We start from the raw sequence: 23,562 nt of genomic DNA, 5'->3' as shown, positions 1-23,562 counted from the left end.
AAAAAAAAAAAAGTTTTAGGAAAAAGTGAAAAAAAAAAAAAATTTAGGAAAAAGTGAAAAGAAAAAAATGTTTTAGGAAAAAATGAAAAAAAAAAAAATTTTTTTAGGAAAAAGTGAAAAAAAAAGAAAAGAAAAATGTTTCAGGAAAAAGTGAAAAAAAAAAAAAATGTTTTAGGAAAAAGTGAAAAAAAAAAATAATTGGGAAAAGTAAAAAAAGAACAGTCAAGTCATAATAATGAGATACTAAGTCATAATAATGAGATACTAAGTCATAATAATGAGATACTAAGTCATAATTATGAGATACTAAGTCATAATTATGAGATAAGCCTAGATGGGCTTCCATGTGTGTTGCGCCGCAGCTACAGTTTGAAGGGGCTGAGACAAAGCTCTTAATGGATATCATCATTGAAGACTACTTTAGATGTGGATTCACAAATCGTGAAATAAACTTTTTTAGGGCATCCATTGTTTTCAGTTACAGCATCAATAAAATAACCTGCAATGCTTCTAGCCATATCATTTTTCTTGAAAAAAACCATCAATGCAACCAATGATGCATATTCCATAGGGCGAACCACGAGCTCTCCACCTCTGAGTCCAAGGTGACTCTCCAAGGCGAGAGAGAAGCAACCATGTCCTCACACTTTTACCTTTTAACCCCCCCTAAATCTCTCCTTTATGCATTCTAATACATAAAGGAGAGATTTAGTCACCTTGGACTCAGAGGTGGAGAGCTCGTGGTTCGCCCTATGGAATATGCATCAGTGGTTGCATTGATGTTCAAACATTTTTTTTTTTCACTTTTTCCTAAAACATTTTTTTCTTTCACTTTTTCCTAAAACATTTTTTTTTTTCACTTTTTCCTAGATTTTTTTTTTTTTTTCACTTTTTCCTAAAACATTTTTTTTTTCACTTTTTCCTAAAACATTTTTCTTTTCTTTTTTTTCACTTTTTCCTAGAATTTTTTTTTTTTTTTCATTTTTTCCTAAAACATTTTATTTTTTTTTAACTGGTGGAAACGGGCTTCCATATAAATCCGATTATCTTAAGTGTATTTATTAAAAAGTCTGACTGAATTTTACTGTTGATTTTGCATATTTTTGCCACTTATAATAGATTTGTTTGCAAAATTGTATGTTGTTGATGTATTAGTTGCTCTAAAATAACGAGATTAAATGCAATTGAGATTTAATTTCTGTGTGGAGTTGGTGATAAATTGACACGTGATCGACTTCTTAAGTATCATTTTGTAATCGCTAAAATTTAAGTGCCTGGGAGAACATGCTGTCTTTACTTTACTCTTCAAAAATGTCTAAATATCAGAGTTAAAAATCAAAGATTGGTCAAAGAATGCTTCCCAAAAATTTGATCCATTTCAAATCAGCTTCACTAATAACTTCTAGTCTTCTAGATTCTCTCTCCTAACATGAGTCTGATCCTGCTGGAGGTTTCTGCCTGTTAAAGGAAGTTTGTCCTTGCCACTGTAACTTGCTAAATGCTGCAAAGTGCTCTGCTCATGGTGGATTAAGATGAGATCAGACTGAGTCCTGTCTGTAAGATGGGACTGGATCTGATCCGGTCTTGATGTTGGGCCTTTGTTGACAATAGAACATTGAGTACGGTCTAGACCTGCTCTGTTTGGAAAGAGTCTGAGGAGAACATTTGTTGTGATTTGGGTCATTAAAGGTCATTAGAGGTCATGTGGAGAGGTAAGCAGCATCGGTGTTGTCACTACGTGGAGTCTGCATGAACAGAGTCTGGGATTGTTGAACTTTATGATGCTATAGGGGTTGTGTTGTAATAAAGAGGACTTTCTGAACCATGTTTTAGGCTGAGATAGTGATCAGTAGAGGATACTGGTGTGAGGCAGAGACCATATCCTCTTTATTAAAGCAAGAAACAGAAACAGTTAAAGACAGACGTCACCGATGAACATCATACGATCAAAATGAGGAAAAGTTGGATAAGCTTTTATTAAATGTCTCTGGAGATGGTGACGGGGGATCTGAGAGGTTCCCCTCTGACACAGTATTGCACAGAGTTCAGCCTCGTGTCATCAAAAGGCCGACAGCATCACTCGCTCTTAAAAATAGAGGCAGCAGAGAAAATATGCCATCTGAACAATTTATCAGTAGTTTTCATAAATAGATTCATTCAGTTCTTTTTTTAACGTCCTTAAATCACTCCTGTATGTACATAACAACGGGACACAGTGCCATCAGCAGGCCAGGGGGTTTCTACAGAAGCCTGAGAGCCGCTCTTCTCTCGTCTCCGGGAGCTCTCTCTGTGGAAACCCCGCCTCTTGTCGCATTTTTAAACTCTTAACAATCAAAAGAAATGTACAGTCATCAAGCAGAGAGGATAGAAATGTGTATATACATACATACAGTCTGTGAGACTTCACAGCAAACTTTCTGCAGATGCACGAATAAATACAGACACTTTAACACACTGTACAGTATATACTCTGTGTTTTTTTTGCAGACCATTCTCAATGGCACACCGCCGTCGCCGCCGCCGTAGTGCGTTAGATTTAAGGAGGTTTGGAAGCCTTTGTCTCCCACTTTGTTTAACAGGCATGAGCCGAGGTGAGAACACAAACACCTTTGGCTTAAAGGGAACAGGAGGGAGTGGGAGAGGTGTAGTCGTGCTTCTCAGCTTATAGACGAGATGACTATTTACACATTTGGAGTCTCAGTGCATAGTTTAAACTCAGCATCGCGATTATGTGCAAAGTATGAAACCAGAGAGGCAAGAGGAGAAGAAGAAGAAGAAGGAGGAGGAGGAGGAGGAGGAGGAGGAGGAGGAGAAGAAGAAGAAGAAGAAGAAGCTGGTGAGGAAATCCGTGATTAGGATGTGAAACAAACGGAGATGTTCTGATACCGTCGTTCAGCCGAGACCGCTCAGATCCAACGGCAGCGTGAGACTCAGAATCCCAGGTTTCATGACCCTGAATAAGGGGGACAAGATCGCTCCAGCTTTTAAACCCTGGCTCAAGTTAAAGCTCCTCTAAAGATGAACAAACCACACTGAGGATGACTGACAGGATGTTCTGGTGTAATCGAGCCTCACATTAAGAGTTAATAACAGATCTGTGCAGAGGAGAACTTTCTGGATCTTTATAGACCTCAGCGATGACTAACGTTAGCAGCAGCTCGACTCGCGGCCCCTGAACGTACTCGGTTTGCAGGAGCTTCAGAAAAACAGCTTCATTCAGCGCCGCCTGATAAACCTCACATCCTCCAGCAGTCAGTCGTGCATGTATCGTTTGTCAAAAGGAAAGACATCTACTGATTTGATCTGTGTCACACTGTCGGCTGGATCTGAGGTGTTTCCTCGGCTGATGCAGGTATCAGAGCATTCATAGTTACCAGCAGACGGCGTGTTAGCATGCTGGTTACTGGTTAAGAGAACAGAAACAAGGTGAAGAGGCAATGAGGGAGTAGTGTTAATGAGAATGGATATGGCTTTCAGCACCTTCTTAGGCTTTTAGATGAAGAAACCAGACGTCCAGCTTCTCTCAGGATAAACTCCATAAACATGAGGATTCTTCTGATCAGAGATCAGACCGGAGGCAGCAGACCGGCATTAAGGAGCCAGACTGCTTCTCTTTAGAGAGAACAGCCGGGAGAGATGATGATTTAAGGCTTGATTTAACATTAATCTGAAATTAATTCTGACGAAACATCATGACAAAATAAATAATCAAATGAAAACTGAATCCATCAAAGTGTCTTTAAACCGCCGCTCTGTCCGACCACGAGCCAGCTTTAGTGTTTTACTTTGTTCACCTTTTAAAGATAGAAAATCAAATGTTAAAAAAAACCTTTCAGACCTCCAGTGTGTGTGTGTGTGTGTGTGTGTGTGTGTGTGTGTGTGTGTGTGTGTGTGTGTGTGTGTGTGTGTCTGTCCGTGTTACAGGGCACCGGTGAGGCACATGAAGACGAGCACGTGGATTGTGAACAGGTAGGCGAGGAAGAAGTATCGAGAGCGAGCGCGGCTCGTCAGCAGCCTGGAGAAGTAGAGGCTCCGCCCCCTGAGCCAGCGGCGGCAGAGGACCACGCCCCCTTTTACCTGAAGACACAAACAGGAGACGGTCAGGGAAACGGCTTCAACAACACATCAGATTTACAGCTTGACTTTCTTTTATAGTTTATGATATGATGATGATTCTTAGAGATACAAAAAGAGAGTGAAGGAAGAGGATCACATTTTTAAAAGGCAACCATCGAAGACAGGGGTGTCCAAACTTTTTTCAAAGAGGGCCACATATGATGTTGTCAGAATACCTCAGGGCCTCCTACTGAGACTTAGGAATCATAAACATTATATATGAAATATCTATTTAAAGGTGACATATCACGCTTTTTTCATCAACATATATTGGTCTAAGAGGTCCCCAAAACATGTCTTTAAAGTTTATGCTCAAAAAAACACTTTGAAATCAGATTTTGGTCTGCCTGAAAAACCCTCTTCTTCAGTCCTCCTCAGAACACTCTGTTTTCCCTCTGACCACGCCCCCTCAGGAAGTGGATGTGCCTCGGCTCTCCAGCACGTTGATCTAATGTTTACATGTTGGCTGAATATACACGGCTGCTCAGAGATCCTGTTACTTCAACCCTCTGAATCTGATCCAGAATCTGATCCTGACGGAGAGGCGCCTGCAGCAGGACCTTTCTGAACCATTGGTCACAGATTTAGTGTTTCTTGTTGTTTTATTTATCAGTATGTCGACGTGTGTCTTGGTACACAGCTACCAACATGTAGCTATGTGGCTATGCTAACTAGCGCTAGCACTTTTCCATGATAAATAAAAATCATCCACTAGATCTTCAAATCTGCAGACGTGGGGAGTCAAACCGACCTCTGCCAGAAAGGCAGCGGGACCTTTTCTGAAGGATTGGTCACAGATTTAGTGTTTCTTGATGTTTTATTTGTCAGTATGTCGACGTGTGTCTTGGTACACAGCTACAGCTAGGACATGTAGCTATGCTAACTAGCGCTAGCACTTATCCATGAAAACTAAAAATCCTCCACTAGATCTTCAAATCTGCAGACGTGGGGAGTCAAAGCGACCTTTGTGTTTATTAAGACAGCCTACAACTAGCATGCCTCCCTCCTAAGCTCCTTGTTAGCACACATGTGTGCAGGGAATGAAAAACGGAGGAGGGGTTGAGTTGTATTTTATACAGTCTATGGGCTGAACAAGCTCCGAGCTCTGACTTCCTGTTACAGACAGGATGGCGTTGTGACGTATGAAAAACACTGAAGTCTGAAACGGCTGGTTTCAGCACACATTTATAGAAAGGTGGAGAAATCAGAACAGGGGCAGAATGGATTCTTTTCATTCTCGGGGGCTTTGTAGACAGGGACACATATTTCAGGTAGAGAACCATTAAAAAGTCCATTTTGCATGATATGTCACCTTTAAAGACAATTATTTTAAATGTTTTCTCAATAAAACAGTAACTAGGAAGTACCATGTAAACATGAGCAAACTTTATCTTCTTCTGGAGGAAAATGTTTTTCCTTAGGGTCGGGCAATGTGGGAAAAAATATTGTGTCATTATTTTCCTATGGCAGGATCACGATCTGGATTTCATCACACTTCTTTTACGTGTTGTTTTTAAGACTTTTCTACAACATTTTAAGAACACAATCATTATTTTCCTGAGTTCTGAACATTTTTTATTCACCTAATTTTGCCTTTTCTGCACAATTTCATAATTTTGATCTTGTCTTGTGTCCTCTTTTGTGTCTTCTGAACTTTTAGTGTTCATCAAGAACATTTTCACATCATGATAAAAACATTCATTTGAAAACCTGCCAGCTTTAAGAGTTCTTGTGTTTCTTCTTTATTGCTGTCTTGCAGAATTCCCAGAGCTTTGACTTTACACAGGTAGTCCATGTGAAGCTTTTTGAGATGTTTCTGGATTGACTTTAGTTTTGTTTGTGCTCTTGAAAGAAACTGCAAATGTACAGATGATTCAGAAGGTGATTAAGTTATGTGCTATAAATAACACATTTTAAGATGGAAGCTTGGGGCCACAAATAAATGGACCTCGGGCCGTACTTTGGACATGCCTGAGCTAAGAGATCGAAAGACACGTGCAGAGAGCTCTCACACAGGACTTGTGGACAGGGCAGGTTTGTGAAAGGTCCTATTCTTGTTTGATTCATAAACAGTTAACCTCATTAAACTGCAGATCATCATTCCTGCACATTGTCCAATCACAAATATTGAATCAGATCTGCATGACGGGCTGTGAATCTTATCAGTAGTTCCTCCACATGTCTCTTTAATACATCAGATAGCTGAGAGTGTATAGAGATATGTATGGTATGTGCACATGCAACAGAGACACACTGACACTCTCTAAAGTGTGTCTCCTCGTTAATCTTAAAAACAGAAACTATTCAAACTGTGACTGAAATTAAAGAGAGCCAGTATGAACAGGAAGTCAGAGCTCGGAGCTTGTTCAGCCCATAGACTGTATAAAATACAACTCAACCCCTCCTCCGTTTTTCATTCCCTGCACACATGTGTGCTAACAAGGAGCTTAGGAGGGAGGCATGCTAGTTGTAGGCTGTCTTAATAAACACAAAGGTCGGTTCTACTCCCCACGTCTGCAGATTTGAAGATCTAGTGGAATTTTTTTTATTTGTCATGGAAAAGTGCTAGCGCTAGTTAGCATAGCCACATAGCTACATGTTAGTAGCTGTAGCTGTGTAAGGCAAGGCAAGGCAGCTTTATTTGTATAGCGCATTTCATACACGAGGGCAACTCAATGTGCTTTACATTAACACATTAAAAGCATTGGAGACATTCAGACAAGCATAAAAGAACATAATTAAAATGACAAATATGATAAAACAGAAAAGAAAAGGAAAATTAGAAATATATAAAAATGACATTAAAATTTTAATTTAAAGTGGGTTAAAATAATCTAAGATAGGAAGGCAGAGGTAAATAAAAAAGTCTTAATCTTTGATTTAAAAGAGGTGAGAGTTGGAGCAGACCTACAGCTTTCAGGGAGCTTGTTCCAGATATGTGGAGCATAATGACTAAACGCTGCTTCACCATGTTTCGTTCTGACTCTAGGAACTGAAAGCAGACCAGTACCTGATGACCTCAGAGGTCGAGGTGGTTCATAAAGTAGTAGCAGATCAGCAATGTATTTTGGGCCTAAACCATTCAGTGCTTTATAAACCATCAGCAGTACCAAGACACACGTCGACATACTGATAAATAAAACAACAAGAAACACTAAATCTGTGACCAAGTGTTTTTTTGAGCATAAACTTTAAAGACATGTTTTGGGGACCTCTTAGACCAATATATGTTGATGAAAAAAGCATGATATGTCACCTTTAATGTACTTTTGTTCTAAAAAACAAAACTTATTCTAGAGAGTCCACTTCTCTACTCTTCTCTTCTTTGTCTTTCAGGCTCCAAAACTTTGACTCTTGACAGATATCTGATCTGAAACTAAAGTAATACACTTGTTTGGAAAGAGGTTGTGGTGTTAATAGAGCTTTAGTGTGAAACATTCTGCACAGACGTATTAACACAGACAGAGGAAACATTACAAAGATTAACTGAGGACTGAAACCCTGAGTCGTCTCTGAGTACCTTCCGTGTGATGAGAGGCTGATTGGGGTTGAGAGTGAGAGCGTCCCACTCCTCCTCGGTTTCCATCTCAATACTGAAGTCTCTCTGGCTGTCTCTGGACGAGCTGGAACCAACACTGCAAAAAGACAAATATATACTCAGAGCTCTGCGCTGATGAATTCATGAATCCATGAATTCATGAATCCATGAATTCATGAATCCTGGAGTGTGTTTGTGTCAATTTAGGTCTCACCTCTTTGCTCTGTCCTCGGCGAGTCGCAGAGCCTCCTCGGCTGTCTCTCTGCGCGCTCGCTCATCTGCCAGACTCTGCTCCACCTCCAGCAGCCTGAACACACACGCACACACACACACACACACACACACACGCACAAACACACACACATGAGCTCCACTAATTATAAATAAATCCTCAGAAATATTAGAGTTTTGAAAGATAAGTGAGAGAAACAGACTCCTCTCTTCACCTCTCTCTGAACTGATGAGCTTCATCTGTCTCAGACATCATGGAGTCGTTGCTCTTCTCCTGAGGGGCTCCAGGTGCAACCTCAGCGTATACTGACCCCTGGTGGTGAGGGCACAGCATTACAGGCACAGATACAGGTTATCAGGTGAGGATGGAGGTTTTATTTGAAGGTATTTGAAGGTATGAGAGCACAGAGAGTAAATATTCCTTGACGCAGTGTCGTTCAGTTCTGCAATGCTTCTTTTGTTTTGTGTTGTTCATGCCCACATGCACACGTTGATGATGACTTACCTGAGCCTGGTTCTGGATCTGTCCCTCCAGCCAGTGGCAGCGGTTCTGAGTGTCCCTCAGAGTTTGAGAGACGGCCCTCAGCTGAGCGCCAACAGTTCCTTTCTCCTCCACCGCCTGCTGCAGCTGGAGGGCGGAGAGAGAAGAGAGTCTCTTTACTTTCTTCCAGTAAAAGCTTGAATGCAGTCAAACTTTGAGCACTGGGAGTTTAAAGCATGTTGCATAACCAAACAGCATGCCTCCTCCTCTTCCCACATCGCACAAGAAGTGGGAACAACTTACAGAACGCTTCGGTTAGAGTCCACACCGCCAACCTTTAGAGCTGCAAGAACAACAAACACGACAACAACAACAACAACACAGGCTCAGCTGTTTGGTACCTTGGTGTTGAGCTGCATTAAGTACTGGTCTCTTTGTTGGATCTCGTACACGCAGCGCTGCAGGGAGCCGTGGAGCTGACTCCTCTCAGCCTCCAAACGACTCACCAACTCATCCGATCCACTCTGGCCTGCCAGAACCGCTGTTTCCTGTCGTACGAAAGGAACAGTTAGGACGAAGAACTGGGTTCATGAAGTGAAAAATTAAAAGCCAGGATTTTCTTTGCATGGTGGTTCTTCACCTTAAAAAAGAAGATACTTTAAAACTATCATGCAAGTCCTTTGATGAGGATTGAAACGTGCATAAATAAAAACATTAATGCAAAACCCAACAGTGATTTGGAGTGTTTAGTTTTCAAACAAAGGTTCAGATTCAGGTTGCATGTATTACCTTTGCTTGCAGAGTGTCCTGCCTCTCTGTGTCAGACCTGCAGATAGAAAAACATTCAGCTTCATGAGTTAAAACCTCTCCATGAACATTTACTCTCTCTCTTTTCTAACTGCTCAAAGTGTTTGTTGGTGTAGTTTGGGAAAATATGAAGTTTTCTAGATTCTAGATTTAGTGCACATTTTTATTGTTTCAAGGTAAGCCTTCTTTTTAAAACATGGGTCCATTCTTCTTCCATATTTTAGGGTTTATATGACAAACAGGTACCAATATTTCACAGCTCCATTAGATTGCTTCAGCAGTCAGACTCTACAGTAATGGCTGCAACATTCTCTTAATGTTGTGTCTGCTAGAAGTGCTTGTTTAACCACTGACTAGCTCAGACTGATCATTTTTGTCACAGAGGTCTGTGGTTTTAAAAACAGCAGTGTGACGGTTGTTTCTTTAAAACAATTAAATGCATCCATACATCTTCTTCAGCTTATCCGGGTCCAGGTCGCGGGGGCAGCAGCCTTAGCAGGGAAGCCCAGACACTCCTCTCCCCGGCCACTTCCACCAGCTCTTCTGGGAGGATACCGAGGCGCTCCCAGGCCAGCTGAGAGACATAATCTCGCCAGCGTGTCCTGGGCCTTCCCCGTGGCCTCCTCCCAGAAGAGCTGGTGGAAGTGGCCGAGGAGAGGAGTGTCTGGGCTTCCCTGCTAAGACATGCCCGAAACACCTCCCCAGGGAGACGCCCAGGAGGCATCCCGACCAGATGCCCGAACCACCTCATCTGGCTTCTCTCAATGCGGAGGAGCAGCGGCTCTACTTTGAGCCTCTCCCGGATGTCTGAGCTCCTGACCCTCTCTCTAAGGCTGAGCCCAGACACCCTGCGGAGAAAGCTCATTTCAGCCGCTTGTATTTGGATCTCGTTCTTTCGGTCACGACCCACAGCTCGTGACCACAGGTGAGGGTCGGAACGTAGATTGACCGGTCAATTGAGAGCTTTGCCTTCTGGCTCAGCTCTCTCTTCACCACGACAGACCTGTACAGCGTCCGCATCACTGCAGCCTGTCAATCTCGCGCTCCCTCTTCCTCTCACTCGTGAACAAGACCCCAAGATACTTAAACTCCTCCACCTGGGGCAAAGACTCCCCCTCCGACCCGGAGAATAAAATGCATGTCACTCTCAAAAAAAAAAAAAAAGGGTCTTTCTTTGTAGGAATCCTTTTTGTGGTCCAGTTTGGGTCAGTCCAGTTTGGTGCTGTAAACCCTGATCCTGCTTGTGTTTCCAAAGCAAACTGCACCCTTCAATGCTTCACACAAGAAACACCTGTCTCACATACTGAAAAATCTAGAGAATGGAAAGTGATTTTTCTGGGAGCCACGCAGGATCTTAGCTAAGAGATGAAAAAAAATTATACACAGACTGAGGTCTGTAATGGCCTTACATCAGCTATATTTATGGTTAAAGCATGAAAGCATTTCCAGAGTGATTTTCAAAGTAAAAGCCAGATACATTTTTTCTGTGGAGACACCTCTTGTTTTCATACGATGCTTTTATTTTGAAGTTGTGCCCAGGACAAGCAACTTGCAAAGCACTTTCATTGGAAAGATAGGTTGTCATGAAATATGTTGGTTAATAACATCAGGTTGCAGGAAATATGTATTCTTGTGCGATCTCCCTCTCCCTTTGCATCCGTCTCTTTGCCCCTCTCTCTGCTCAGCTAGTCTCTGTTTTCCAATAGGATCATTTCCTGATAAGACCAACCCTGAGATCTGCATAACCCCTGAAAGCATTAAGGGTATGCTTGGTTTCCCACTTAAAGGGTACCAAAGAAGTAGGAGTGTACAGATCAGTTATTTTGGTACCTTTTCTAACTTTAGAGAGTGGAAACGCAGCTTTAGAGCCCAAAATGTGCAAAAACTAGGCCCAGATACAAACATTTTAGAATCAGTCATTCATCCTTTACCTCAGCTCTGACATTTCCTCCTGGTGGATTCCTTTTCCAAGCGGTGATCTCTGAGTTTGTGTCTCCATCCTCATCTCCTGCAACAACACCAGAAGCAGGAAAAGTCGTCAGTCACCAGAGTGAAAACAGTCGTGTAAAACATGAAACTGAGAACTTCACAGACACTAGAAGGTGAGCATCCCAACAGAAACACCATGCAAGTCGAAGCCATGACATGGATGGACTTTTAAAAAAACTCTACGTGACGCTGCATGCTCTCCACAAAATGAAACACGGCACCGAGAGGAAGCGCAAGCAACAGCCAAACCCAACACAGCTGATGACTTGACTTACCAGCCCTCCTCTCTCTCTCTGCGGCGGCGCAGTGACATCACTTCCTTTTGACTTCTCCACACTGACACTCTCTGGGCTCGACCCCTGCCTGGACTCAACCTCTCTCTTGGCTCCGCTCAGCTCGTCCATCAGCCTGTCTCGGTCGTTCTGGAGGCTGGCCATGGATCTGGAGAACGCAGAGAGCTGCCGGCTGTACCGGTCGTTTTCCAGGACGACCTGCTTCAGCTCCCTCTCCTTCTCCGACAGACCCTTGGACAGCTCGTCCAGCAGCTTGTTCAGCTCCGCCGGCGCGTCTTTGCTCTCTAAGGCCTTCATTTTGTGAACGAGGATGTCCCTCTCTTTGGCGAGCATGGCCAAGTCAGAGGAGGCGTCCTGCAGACTGCGCTCCACCTTGTTTAAGGCCGCCTGTGTCTCTCTGAGTTCTTCGTCGTACCGGTTCCTCAGGGTCTTGAAGTCTTCGATGAGCTGGTCTCTGTCGTTCTGCAGAGCGGCCATGGCTTTGCACAGAGACTCATTCTGAGCTTTTGTTTCTTTGTTCTGTGTTTGAGCTTCTGATAACTGCTGCTCCATCTCAACCAGGTCCTTGGCGAGCTCTGCGACCCTCTGATCGGCCGTCTCTCGCTCGTTCCTCATCACCTGCACCTCCCGCTCGAACGTGTCCAGCTCCCCGTTGTATTTGTCTTCAGCTTCGGCCAGTTTGTTATCCGTTTCCTTCTCTAAGAGATTCATCTTCTCCTTCAGGTCATCACTTTGGACTTTCTGAGAGAGGACTTTCTGCTGCAGGTCGTTACATTCAGCTGCTTTTGCCGCCACGGCGTCCTGCAGGTCAGAAATCACCTTCCCCTGATCCGTCCTGGCTCTCTCCGTTTTGAGGTTCAGTATTTCTTCTTCCTGCTTTGAAACCTTCGATTGAAGTTTAGAAATCTCTTCTTTGAAAGTAACGCTCGCCTCTTCTTCCCGTTGGAGATCACGCCGCGTCGCTCTTTGCTGCTTCTCGGCCGCAGCTTTCTGGCTCTCAAGGTTTTTGATGACATCCTGTTGTTTCTTCAGCAACCCCTTCAGCTGGTTATCCTTTAAGAACAACACCTGGTTTAAATCCTCTCTGTAGCGGACCAGCTGCGCCCGGAGCATGGCGTTCTCTGAGTTCAGATCGTCCATTTGATGCAACAGTTTCCTGATCTCGTGTTTGAGGCCTTTGTTGGTGCCTCCTTCGCCGTCGGGTGCTCCATCTTTCCCCGTTAAGCCCAGCTGACTCTTCGCTTCCAGGATCCTGTACTCTGACATCAGACGCTCTCGCTCACTCTGCAGGGACACCATGGCGTTCTTCAGTGACTCCATCTTTGCAGATGTCTGCTCCTTCTCCTGGATGGACCTGCTCACTGTGAGCTGCAGATTTTTGACCTTCGCTTCCAGCGCTCTCAGCTCCTTATCGGCCTTCTCTCGTTGGTAGCGCGAGGACGCCAACCTGTCCTCGTACACTCCCACCTGGTTGCGGTGATTCGCGTGGAGTTGTTCGAGGTATCCCGACATCTGTCCGTCTCTGCCGGACAGCAGGGAGGAGATCTCGGCGTCTTTGCTCTGCAGGAGAGTTCTCAGCTGCAGAGAGATCCCCTCCTGCTTCTCAAAGTCCGCCTGAAGCTTGTCACTGTGCGTGTGGAGAAGCAGCAGCTGAGCGTCTGAGTCTGCGTTTATCTTCTCCGTCTGCTGGAGACTCAGCTGCATTTGTGAAACGGCGTCTTCTTTGTCAGCAAGCTGTCGGCTCAGAGTGTTTTTATCCTTGTCTGTTCTCTCAGCGTGAGCGCTCAGCTCCTTCACCTGCACGCTCAGGAGCTCCACAGACTCCGTGAGCTCGGCGTTGCTCGCGCTCATGACGAACAGCTGCCTCTGCTGTGCGGCGGCAGCGATGGAGTATTCGTTCAGGGTCCTCTCCAGCCTGGACTTGGTCACTCGGAGGTCGTTCGCCTCTTTGTCTTTCACTCTCATGTCGTCCAGAAAGCGTTTGATCACGAAGCCTTGCTCCAGCAGCTGGCTGTCTTTCTCGTGCAGCGTCTTCTGGAACAGATCGTTCCAGAGTCTGGTGGCGTCCGCGCCCTGAGGAGCAGCGGATAACGCCGACAGCTTCACCTCGTTGGTGTCCGCCGCTCTCTTCAGATTATTTATCTGGAGGTCCTGAGAGTCCAGTTTCTGCCTCAGCTCGTTCACTTTCTGACTTTCTTGCTCTTTGAGGTCGTTCAGATCGTTTATCTGTTGCTGCAGCAGGAGTTGATTCTCCACGTAAGGATCAGCATGCTTCTCGTCCATACTTTCTATCGCTGCGTCCTCAGACTTCTCCCTCTCCTGTGATAAAACCTGAACCAGCTCTTCTCTTTCAGACTCCACGCTCTGAATCTTCTCAGCGGCTTGCTGGAGGAGCTGTTTGTGCGCGTTCAGATCAGCTTCCACTTCTCTCCTCCTCTCCTCTGAATCCGATATCTTCTCCGAGCTCTTCTTGAGTTCCTTCTCCAGCTGTTCGCAGGCCGAGCGCGACGTCTTCAGGTAACTCTCCAGATCTAAAATCACTTCCTGGTACTGGATGCAGTTCTGCTGCAGCTGGTTTATCTCGTGGTGTTTCTCTTTGAGCAGCTCTCGCAGCTCCGTCTTCACGCTCTTGGAGCCCTCGTTGCCCCTCTGAACCATCTTGAGTTTCTCCTCCAGCTCTCGGACGAGCTTCAGCTGCTCCTTCTCTTTCTCTTGGCGGATCTGTCCGTTCATCTCCTCGCTCGCTGCGAGCTGAGAGGACAGCTGCGTGTTCTGGGTGTGCAGTAAAGTGACGGACTCGGTCAGCTCATCGATCTTCTCAGAGTTCTGCAGAATCACCGTCTCCAGATACTCGTTTTCATTCTTCACTTTGTCTGACATCTCCTGAGCGTTCTCCAGCTCCTCCTGCAGGAGAGACTTGTCGTCCTCTAGGATCCGGACCTTCTCGTTCAGGCTGATGGTCTCCTGGCTGTGTTTGTTGATGACGTCTTTGAGCTCTTTCATTGCACCGTCTTTCTCTCCCAGCTGCACCTCGTGATCCGTCTGGATCTCATCGATCCTCTCCGACAGGTTCTGCTTCTCCTTCTGTAACAGCTTGTTGATTTCCAGCTGAGCGCCGAGCTCTGTTTTCTGCGCCTCGATCTGAGCGGTGAGCGAGTTACTCAAACTGAGAGCTTCGTCCAGTTTGAGCTGCATGTTGCTCGTGTATGCGTTTGATTCAAGGTGCGAACAGCTTGCTTCTTCAGCCTTTTCCGTGAGTCGATTATTCTCAGCTTGTAATCCAGCAAGCTTCTCTCCGAGACCCTCTGATGACTCCTTGAGTTTACAGATCTCATCCTCCAGCTGTTGATTCGTATCCGTCAGTTTGCTCGTTTCCGTTTTGTGGTTTTCTTCCAGCTCATTAAGCTCCTTTCTTACTTTCTGATTCTCCTCCTCCAGCTCTTCAACCCTCTGACGTTTCTCTTTGGCAAATTTGTGCATCCTCTCCTTCATCCTCCCGTTTTCATCTTCGATTTCCTTCGCCTGCCTCTCCAGGACCTCCATCTCAGAGTCGTGTTTGTGGATTTTCCGGAGGGCCTCCTGCCGGTCTCTCTTGGCCCCCTCTAGAAGCTGCCTCATCTTATCCATTTCACTGCTGACGTTTTCATAAGCCTGCAGAAGAGACTCGTACTCCTGCTTCAGCTCCGCGTGCTTGGACTTCCACTTGGAGAGCTCGTCTGTTTGTGAGTCCTTCAGAGACTCGAGCTGACAGGAGAAGGCTGTCTTCTGCTGCGTGATGTTCTCGATGGTGAGTTTCAGACTGTCACAGGCTGCGGAGAGGCTGTGGTTATCGTCTGAGATGCCGTCGACTTCAGAGCTGAGCTTGTCTCTTTCTTTGTTCAGAGATAACACAGAGGTCTCCAGGTCTTTGTTTTGCTGCTTCAACTTCAGCACGGACGACTCCAGGGCCACAAACTCGGCTTCTCTGGCCTCGTGTTTCCCCGACAGAGTCCCCACCTCCTCCTTCAGCGATGCATTCTCCCTCAAGAGCTCTTTCCGTGCGACTAAAGCTGCTTGAAGTTTCCGGGTTAGGAGGGTAATTTTGTTTTGGCTGTCCTGCTCGTTCGTCTTGGTTCCGTTTTCTTGAGATTTCTGCAGCTCATTAGCCTCCTTTGCAATCTTTTCATGGACTTTAATTTGCTGCTGCAGTTGCAGTTCAAGTGCAGCAATCAGCTCTTCTTTTTCTGAAACCTCAGCCTTAGAAACGAGCAAAGCATCATCCCTCTCTTTCAGCTTCACTTCAAAGTTTTCGGCACATCTGCAGGACGGACACACGCCTTCCTCTTTGTTGGAGTCGTCTTGTTTGACGAACGTTTCCGTGTCTTTTTGGCGGAGCTGCTCGTTTAGATTCTCAGACTCCTTCAGTTTCTTACTCAGCGTGTTTACATCGTCTCTGAGTTTATCAGTTAGAGTCAAAGCACTTTCTTTTTCTTGTGCTAAAGAATCGAGTGTCTTCTGTCTTTCTGTGCACAGCCGCTGAGCTTCTTCCAGCTCCTGAGTTAAACCTCTTCTCTCCTCTCTGAGCTGCTTCTGCGTTTCCTCTAACGTCTTCTGAAGGGTTGTGACGTCTGCAGACTTCTGTGAAATTAAAGCGTCTGTTCCCTCAAGCTCCACCTTCATGTGAGCACTTTGCTCCAGGAGAACTTTGTTTTCATCCATCAGGAGTCTGAGCTTCTCTCCGTGCTCTTCCAGCGCAGACTGAGAGACGCTGAGCTCGGTCTGCAGAGTGTTTCTCTCGTTGAGTAAAGCTTGAGTCTCTTGTTGGACCTTCAGCTCTGAAAGTTTCACTGTTTCCTGATGTTTCTCCACTTCCTCTGCTTTCTCTTTTAACTCTGCGCGAGCCTTCTCTAAATCATCCTCCACGACTTCAAGTTTGGACTTCAACGCTTCTGTTTTCTGCTCCATGTCCAGGAAGGCCTCAGAGCTGCTCGCCATCTCCACGGACATGCTCTCGTTTTTGGACCTCACACTCTCCAGCTCCGCTTTTAAGTCGCCCAGAGAGTGACACTGACTCTCCTTCTCAGCGAGGGACATCTTCAGATCCTGCAGAGTCGTGTCCCTCTCCTCGACGAGCTGCCTCAGCTCGTCCAGCTCGTCTCGCTCCGACAGCGAGGTGTCGCGGAGCTCTTCAAGCTCTCGGACCTTCTCGTCAAAGCTCAGCTGGACGGCGTTGAGCTCGTTGGTCTGCTGGCAGCGTTGTTCCAGGAGCGCCTTGTAGTCGTCCTTCAGCTCGTTGAGCTCTTGAGTTAACTTCTTTTCATTCCCCTGAGCTTTCTTCATCGACTCTTTGCGTGCCAACAAAGCCGCCTGCGCCTTCTTCTGCAGCATGGCCTTCTCTTGCTTCACCTGAGCGAGCTCTTTCTCTAAATCGGCGGCACCGGCAGCAGACGAGGACTTCTCCGTTATCTCTTCTTTGCATGTTTTGATTTCATTTTGCAGCTCTTCGATTTTCTGCGTCCAGCTGTTTCTGTCTCTCTGATGAGCGTCTTCTCTCTCAGCGGCGGTGGACTGCATCTCCTCCATGAGGGAGCTCTTCTCCGTCAGCGCCTGCAGAGTCTCAGACAGACTGACTTTACTCTCAGACACGGTTTCCTGCAGAGTGAGTTTCTCTGACTTTAAATCTTCGACGAGTCTCTCCCTCTCTTGAATCTCTTCCTCCTTCTCGATCACTTTCTGCTCCAGCAGAGACACCTTCTCTTCGTACGTGTTTGCAGCAGCTTGCGCTTGATCTGAGACTTCCTGCAGCCTCTCTTCCAGAAGGGAAACTTCCGCTTTGTTCACACTTTCCTCTTTGTCGTGCTCGTATCGCTCGATCTTTTTCAGCAGGTCCTTCCTGACGACGAGAGCAGCCTGGAGCTTCTTCCTCATTCCGTCTCTCTCTTTAGAAACCTTCGTTAGCTCACTCTTCAGCTTGTCGTTGTCTTTGATAAGCTCGAGCGTCTCTGAGTTCTTGATCTCTATCTCACTTCTGGAGCATGAAACACGTTCCTCTAACTGCTGAGAGATCTCCTCCAGCCTCTCCGTGGACGCTTTGTTCTCCTGCTCCAGGTTTTCCAGCTGAGCTTGCAGAGACGTCTTCTCCTCACTGAGCTTCACTCTCTCATTCGAAGCTGATTCGATGACTTGGGCGATGGATGCGTCCTTATCTCTTAACTGCTGACTAAGCCCTGCGAGTAACTCCTTCTGCTGACTGATCTGAATGCTCATACAGCTCATCTGATCCTCTTTAGCTTGCACTTCTCTGCGTAAAGACGCCTCTTCAGCGACAGCTTCTTTCACTTTCTCTAATTGGACGCTCAGCTGAGTCTGCAGACGCTCCACCGTCTCCTGGAGAAGAGAAACCTGTTGACCTCTCTCTTCGTTACTCCTCACTCCTTCACTCTGAGCTTCCTGTGTTTTCTGCAGCTCTGCTTCTGTTTTATTTAACTCCTGTTTCAAAGCCTCAACCTCAAACCGATGACCTTCTTGTATTTGTTTGATCATCTCCTGCAGAGACGATCGTTCTGCTCTCTCAGAAGAAGAGTCGGCTAAAAGACTCCCTAGTTTGTGTTCTGCAGCTTCTAAAGCCTGCTGTAAATTATAGTTGATATGATCCTTCTCCTGGACTGATGCTAACACCTTCTCCAGTTGAATCCTGGATGCTGACGCCTCCAACTCTTTAGCGCTCAGCTGATCCGAGCCCTGTCTAACAGCGGACGACGCTTCAGCTAGCTTCTCCTGCAAACCGTCCAAGTCCTGCTTCAGAGCGTTAACTTTCACATCTTTAGATTTCATTTCATTCTCAACACTCCTCAGCTGCTCTGTCAGCAGACTCTTATCCTGCTTCTCTCTATCCAGGACTAACAGCCACTCCTGCTCAGAGTCCTGCAGAATCTGCTCTACCTTCTGAATGTTCTGAGTTAACTGAGTCAGCTCTTCGTCTTTGGCACTAACCTGTGCTTGCAGGCTCTCCCTCTCGGCCTTCATTCTCTGCAGCGTTTCACTCATGCTGGTGGACTGCTGCTCCCGCTCTTCGTGGTGTCTTCTCACCCACTCTTCCCTCTCCTCTGACACTTTCCTAACCTCCTCTTTTAAGTGTGTGTTCTCGTTCCTGACGGCCGTGAGGAGCTTCTGGTGCTCCTCCTTGGACATGCTCATCTCCTCGTGAAGTCTCTTATTCTGCTCCTCGACTCTCTGCATCTCTGAGACCAGCTGAGACGCGTGTTTGGCCTGAGATGTGTACTGATTGTTGATCGCGTGGAGAGCCATTTCTCTCTGCTCCAGGTTTTCAGTCAGAGCGTTCATTTGTGCCACGACTTGCAGATGTTGTGATTTGAGTCGGTCTGTTTCGACGGTCAGAAGAGACACGCTCTTTTGATGGGAGGCGAACGCTTCATCTTTCTCTTTGGACAGACTCGAGTTAAGGCTCTCAGTTCTCTCCAGCTTCAGATGAACCTCTGATAACTCTTCCCTCAGCGTTTCCATGCTTCTCTTTGCAGTCTGATGTTCTTTACTGGAATCATCCAGCGCTCTCTGAAGCTTGGACGCCTCCTCTGTTCTTTGGGACAGCTGCTTCCTCACATCCTGGAGCTCCTCTAAGTTTGTTGCATATTTCTCCTGAAGGTTGTTAAAGGCACTTTGCATTTCCTCCGCTGACGTCTTGAGGTTTTCAGACTCTGAGGCCAGACTCTGGATCTGATTCTGCAGCTGCGACACGTGCTCTGTGCTTTCCATGAACTGCGTTTTGAAGAGCAAAGCCTCGTCTGCTCGTCTCTGGATCTCCTGCAGAGTCTTTGATTGGTCCAGAAGAGAGGCGTCTCTTTCTTGGAGGGACGTTTTCAGACGTTCAGCTTCAGTTGTTTGTACTTGGAGTGAGTTTCTGAGCTTTGTGACGGACTCCTCGAGGTGTGAAACCTGCTCCTTCAAGCTCTCACACTCGGCTTCTTTGGTTTGTAGATCTGAGTTCAGGTTTTCAGCAGCTGCCTGAGAATGACTCTGAAACTCAAGCCTTGACTCTTCCTTTCTCTCCAAAGTGCTTCTCAGTTGTGAGGACTCTGAAGTCAGACCGTCAACCTGACCTCTCAGCTGAGCCACAGAATCTTCAAGCTGTGAAACTTTCGCGCTCAACCCGACGTTATCTTCTGCTCTCTGCTTCAGCTGCTCCTCCTGCTCGATGACCCTGCCGTGGAGCTGCTGGATGAAACCCTCCTGCTGCCTCAGGGAGTCGTCTTTTCCTTGCACGGTCACATTAAACGACTCCTTCTCTGAGTGCACACTTCTGAGTTCCCCTCTGAGCTCCTCCCCTTCCTTCTGGACTCTGGAGAGCTCTGTGACGATCTTCTGCAGCTCAGATTTGAGTCTTGCGTTCTGCTCGTTCAGAGCTTGAACATTATCTTTAAAATCGACGATCTCTGCCTTCTTCTCTTCCTCCTCCTGCGTCAGCTGTTTGTTCTCTTCAGTGAGTTTCTGCACGGCCGTCTTCAGGTTCACAACTTCCACCTCCATCTCTGCAGAGTTCTGATTCATGGCACCTAGCTGACCGCTGAGTGAGACCACTGACTCGTTCCTCTTATTCAGCTCCTCTCTCTGAGTCTGCAGCTCTTTTTTAACTTCATTGAAAGCCTCCTCTCTCTGCTCGATCTGCTGTTTTGCCTCCGAACACTCTCGCCTGAGGGATTGGACCTCGCCTTGCAGCTGTGAGAGGAAGCTTTTCTGCTGCGTGGCCTCGTTCTGCAGAACACCGCACTCCTCCGCTCTCTGCTGACACAGAACGTCTTTCTCCATCAGCCCTGACTTGAGGACGGATCCTTGCTCCTGCAGCATGGACACGGTGTCCTGGAGCTGCAGGAGCTGGTTCTGCTGAGCTTCCATCTGTGCTCTCAGATCTGACACGGTTTGTTCCTTCTCTCTCAGAGACTCACTGAGTTCATCCACGAGGGTTTTGAAGCCGTCTACCTGCGTCTGTAGACTCTGGAGTTGCTCTTCTCTCTCTCGTAACGTCTTGGACAGATCGGCACATTCACTTGTTTTCTGGAGCAGACCTGCAGAGTTGGACTCTTCACTTTCCTTCAGGATCTTCTTGAACTCCTCTGCAGCGTAAGTAAGCGCCTCCTTCTCCTTCAGCAGGCCTTCGATTGTTCTCTTACTCTCTGCGCTCTGAATCTCCAGCTCAGACTTCTGCTCCTGGAGTAAACTCCTCTCGTTTGTGAGCTCTGACACTGATTTGACGTTCTGATCTAGCTCCTTCTGTAGTTTCTGACCCGCTTCTGTCAACGTGTTTATCTTCAAGCTGAAACTGGAGTTTTCTTCCAGTGTAGCTTTGAGCTGTCGGTCAAGGTCTGACAGAGCCTCAGCTTGCAGAGAAAGCTCCTTCTCTCTGGATTCACATGCAGCACGGAGCTTCTCGCTCTCCTCGGTCACAGCCTGGATCTGACTGTTCAAGTGAGACGTCTCTGCTTCTCTCTTCTCTCCTTCTGACTCCAGCTTTCGTGCATTTTCTTCCATCCCTGCGACTCGTTGGCTCAGAGATTTAACCGCCTTGTTTTTCTCGTTCAGCTCTTCTTTGTGTTTTTTACACTGCTGCTTCACTTTCTTCAACATTTCCTCCTTCTCTTTGATTTGCTGCTGAAGCTGTGAGTGTTCTCCTTTGAGTGACTCAGTTTCTGCTTGTAGTTTGGACACCAGCTGACTCTGAACTGTCGTTTCGCTCTGCTTCTCTTTCAGCTCTGCGTCCTTCTCCATCAGCCCGGCCTTCAGACCGCTCTCCTGCTCTCGCAGCAGCGACAGAGTCTCCTGAAGCTGCGTCTTCTCGTTTTGTTGAGCCTCAGTTTGATCTCTCAGAGTCCGCTCTCTTTCTGCCACGTCCTGCTGGAGCTGCTCCACCTCAGAGGTCAGGTTGTGAACTCTCTCCTGCAGCTGCGTCACCGTCTCCTCCCTGACCCTGAGGAGCTGCTGAAGATGACTACATTCGTTCGTTTTCTCCAGAAGGATCTCAGAGTTTGAGTTTGAGCTCTGCTCCAGGACTCTGTTTAACTCTTGAGTCTGAACCGTCAGCTCCTCTTTCTCTTTCTGCAGCTGCTGGATTGTTGTTGTATTTTGTGACAGCTGTGTTTCCAGCGCAGATATCTTGTCTTGTAAGGAATCCTTCTCACCTTTAACCTCTGACATAGATTTGACGCTTTCAGCTACTTCCTTCTCAAGAGTCTCCTTCTCTTCCGTGAGGCCTTGCACTTGATTCTGGAGACTGGAGTTGAGCTCGAGAGCTGATTCCACCTTTTCATGAAGTTGCTTTTCGTTCTTCTTCTGCAGCTCGAGCTCCTCGTTCAGCCCTGTGAGTTTCTCTTGCAGCTGCTTCTTCTCAGTCTTGATGTTCTTTAATGAATTCTTAAGTTTGGAGATGTTTTCAGATTTACTCTGAAGCTCACTGCTCAGTTTCTCGTTCTCTGAAACCCGCTCTTGCATCTCGTTGTTGAACTTCTTCCTCTCATCCTCGGCTTGTTCATCACTTGTTTTTAGCCGAGTTTCCAGAGATGTTATGGTTTCCAGTTTCACCTGCATCTCCTTCCTGACCTGCTCCTCGCTCATCGATAACGTCTGCATGTCGTTCTTGTATTTCTCCAGCTGTGCTATCAGTTCGTTCTGCTCCTCCTTGAAAGCTTTCAGCTCTTTTTCATGCTCCTGCTCTTTCTCGCTGAGCTGCTGCTGCAGTCGCTCGCCGCCAGAGTTTTTGTCCTTGAGCTGCACAACGAGGCCGTCTGACTCCTGCAGCTTCAGGTTGGATGACGTCAGCTGCTCCTTCAGAGACGAGATGTGTGATTCACATTCAGAGAGATGATTACGCTGGCTCACAGCCTGCTTCTGGAGCTCTCCTCGCAGCTCCTGGATCGTTATCTTGTCCTCCTCCGTCTGCTTTATCAGATGTTCCACCTCGCTCACTTTGGACTCTCTTTCTTCTTTGACTGTGTTCAGCTCCGCCTCAGCGTCCTTCAGGCTCCCGATCAGCTCCGTCATCCTGCCGTCCAGAGCCTGCTGGTCTGAGCTCTGTGACTCTCTCATAATCATGGCCTCCCGCTCTGCTTTGCTCAGCGCGTTCTCTACTTGAACCAGGCTCTCTTCTTTGAGTTTGATCTCCTGCTTCAGCACGGTGATCTGCTCTGCGTACTCGGCCATGTTACCAGCGAGCGTCGTGATCTCTTTGTCCTTTTCCACGAGGACGTCTTTGAGGCTGTCGATTTCACGCTCGCAGCTTTGAAGATCGTGAATGAGCTGGGCTCGTTCTTCCAGGTAGGCGGTGTTCAGTTTGTCCAGCTCCTCGTTGGTCTGATCCAGGTCAGTTTGTAAAGTTTCGATGGTGACTTCCTGCTTTTGTGCCTGAAGATAAAAAGACAAGGAAAAAGAATGAATAAAAAGCCAGATCAGATCAATAACATCACTTTTAACTCAACAGAAACAAATAAAGAACGCATGTATCACAGGGGAACCTTGATTTTAATCATGGTCAGACAGCATCAGATGACTGAATCAACCTGAAGCCTCTAAACAGACCTATTAACTGCAGCTTCAACCTTAGAGATAAAATAAGTTGCTCTACTTAAATGTGACATATCATGCAAAATGGACTTTTTAATGGTTCTCTACCTGAAATATGTGTCCCTGTCTACAAACCCCCCTGTAATGAAAAGAATCCATTCTGCCCCTGTTCTGATTTCTCCACCTTTCTGTAAATGTGTGTGAAACGAGCCGTTTCAGTTTTCAGTGTTTTTCATACGTCACAACGCCATCCGATCTATAACAGGAAGTCAGAGCTCGGAGCTTGTTCAGCCCATAGACTGTATAAAATACAACTCAACCCCTCCTCCGTTTTTCATTCCCTGCACACATGTGTGCTAACAAGGAGCTTAGGAGGGAGGCATGCTAGTTGTAGGCTGTCTTAATAAACACAAAGGTCGCTTTGACTCGCCACGTCTGCAGATTTGAAGATCTAGTGGATGATTTTTATTTGTCATGGATAAGTGCTAGCGCTAGTTAGCATAGCCACATAGCTACATGTCGTAGCTGTAGCTGTGTACCAAGACACACGTCGACATACT

General features: G+C 46.5%; 1 protein-coding gene across 2 annotated transcripts in view; it reads right to left on the bottom strand.

Annotated features, from left to right (window-relative positions):
- Nucleotides 1–1,952: 1,952 nt before the first annotated feature.
- si:ch211-220f16.2 (golgin subfamily B member 1) overlaps nt 1,953–23,562 on the bottom strand; it is a 51,464-nt gene continuing 29,854 nt past the window's right edge. For both annotated transcript variants that reach the window (XM_034679849.1, XM_034679850.1), the window contains 9 exons: nt 18,428–22,843; nt 11,105–11,181; nt 9,156–9,192; nt 8,768–8,914; nt 8,391–8,513; nt 8,101–8,198; nt 7,869–7,961; nt 7,637–7,751; nt 1,953–4,077 (listed from right to left, as the gene is read on the bottom strand). In XM_034679849.1, coding sequence (XP_034535740.1) covers nt 3,919–4,077; nt 7,637–7,751; nt 7,869–7,961; nt 8,101–8,198; nt 8,391–8,513; nt 8,768–8,914; nt 9,156–9,192; nt 11,105–11,181; nt 18,428–22,843 — 5,265 coding nt within the window. In that variant the 3' untranslated portion in view covers nt 1,953–3,918. The remainder of the gene's footprint in view (nt 4,078–7,636; nt 7,752–7,868; nt 7,962–8,100; nt 8,199–8,390; nt 8,514–8,767; nt 8,915–9,155; nt 9,193–11,104; nt 11,182–18,427; nt 22,844–23,562) is intronic.

This window comes from Notolabrus celidotus, chromosome 3 (assembly GCF_009762535.1).
Source record: "Notolabrus celidotus isolate fNotCel1 chromosome 3, fNotCel1.pri, whole genome shotgun sequence".
Lineage (NCBI taxonomy): Eukaryota > Metazoa > Chordata > Actinopteri > Labriformes > Labridae > Notolabrus > Notolabrus celidotus.
Note: the sequence above shows the minus strand (reverse complement) of the source record. Positions and strands in the feature narration are given on the sequence as shown.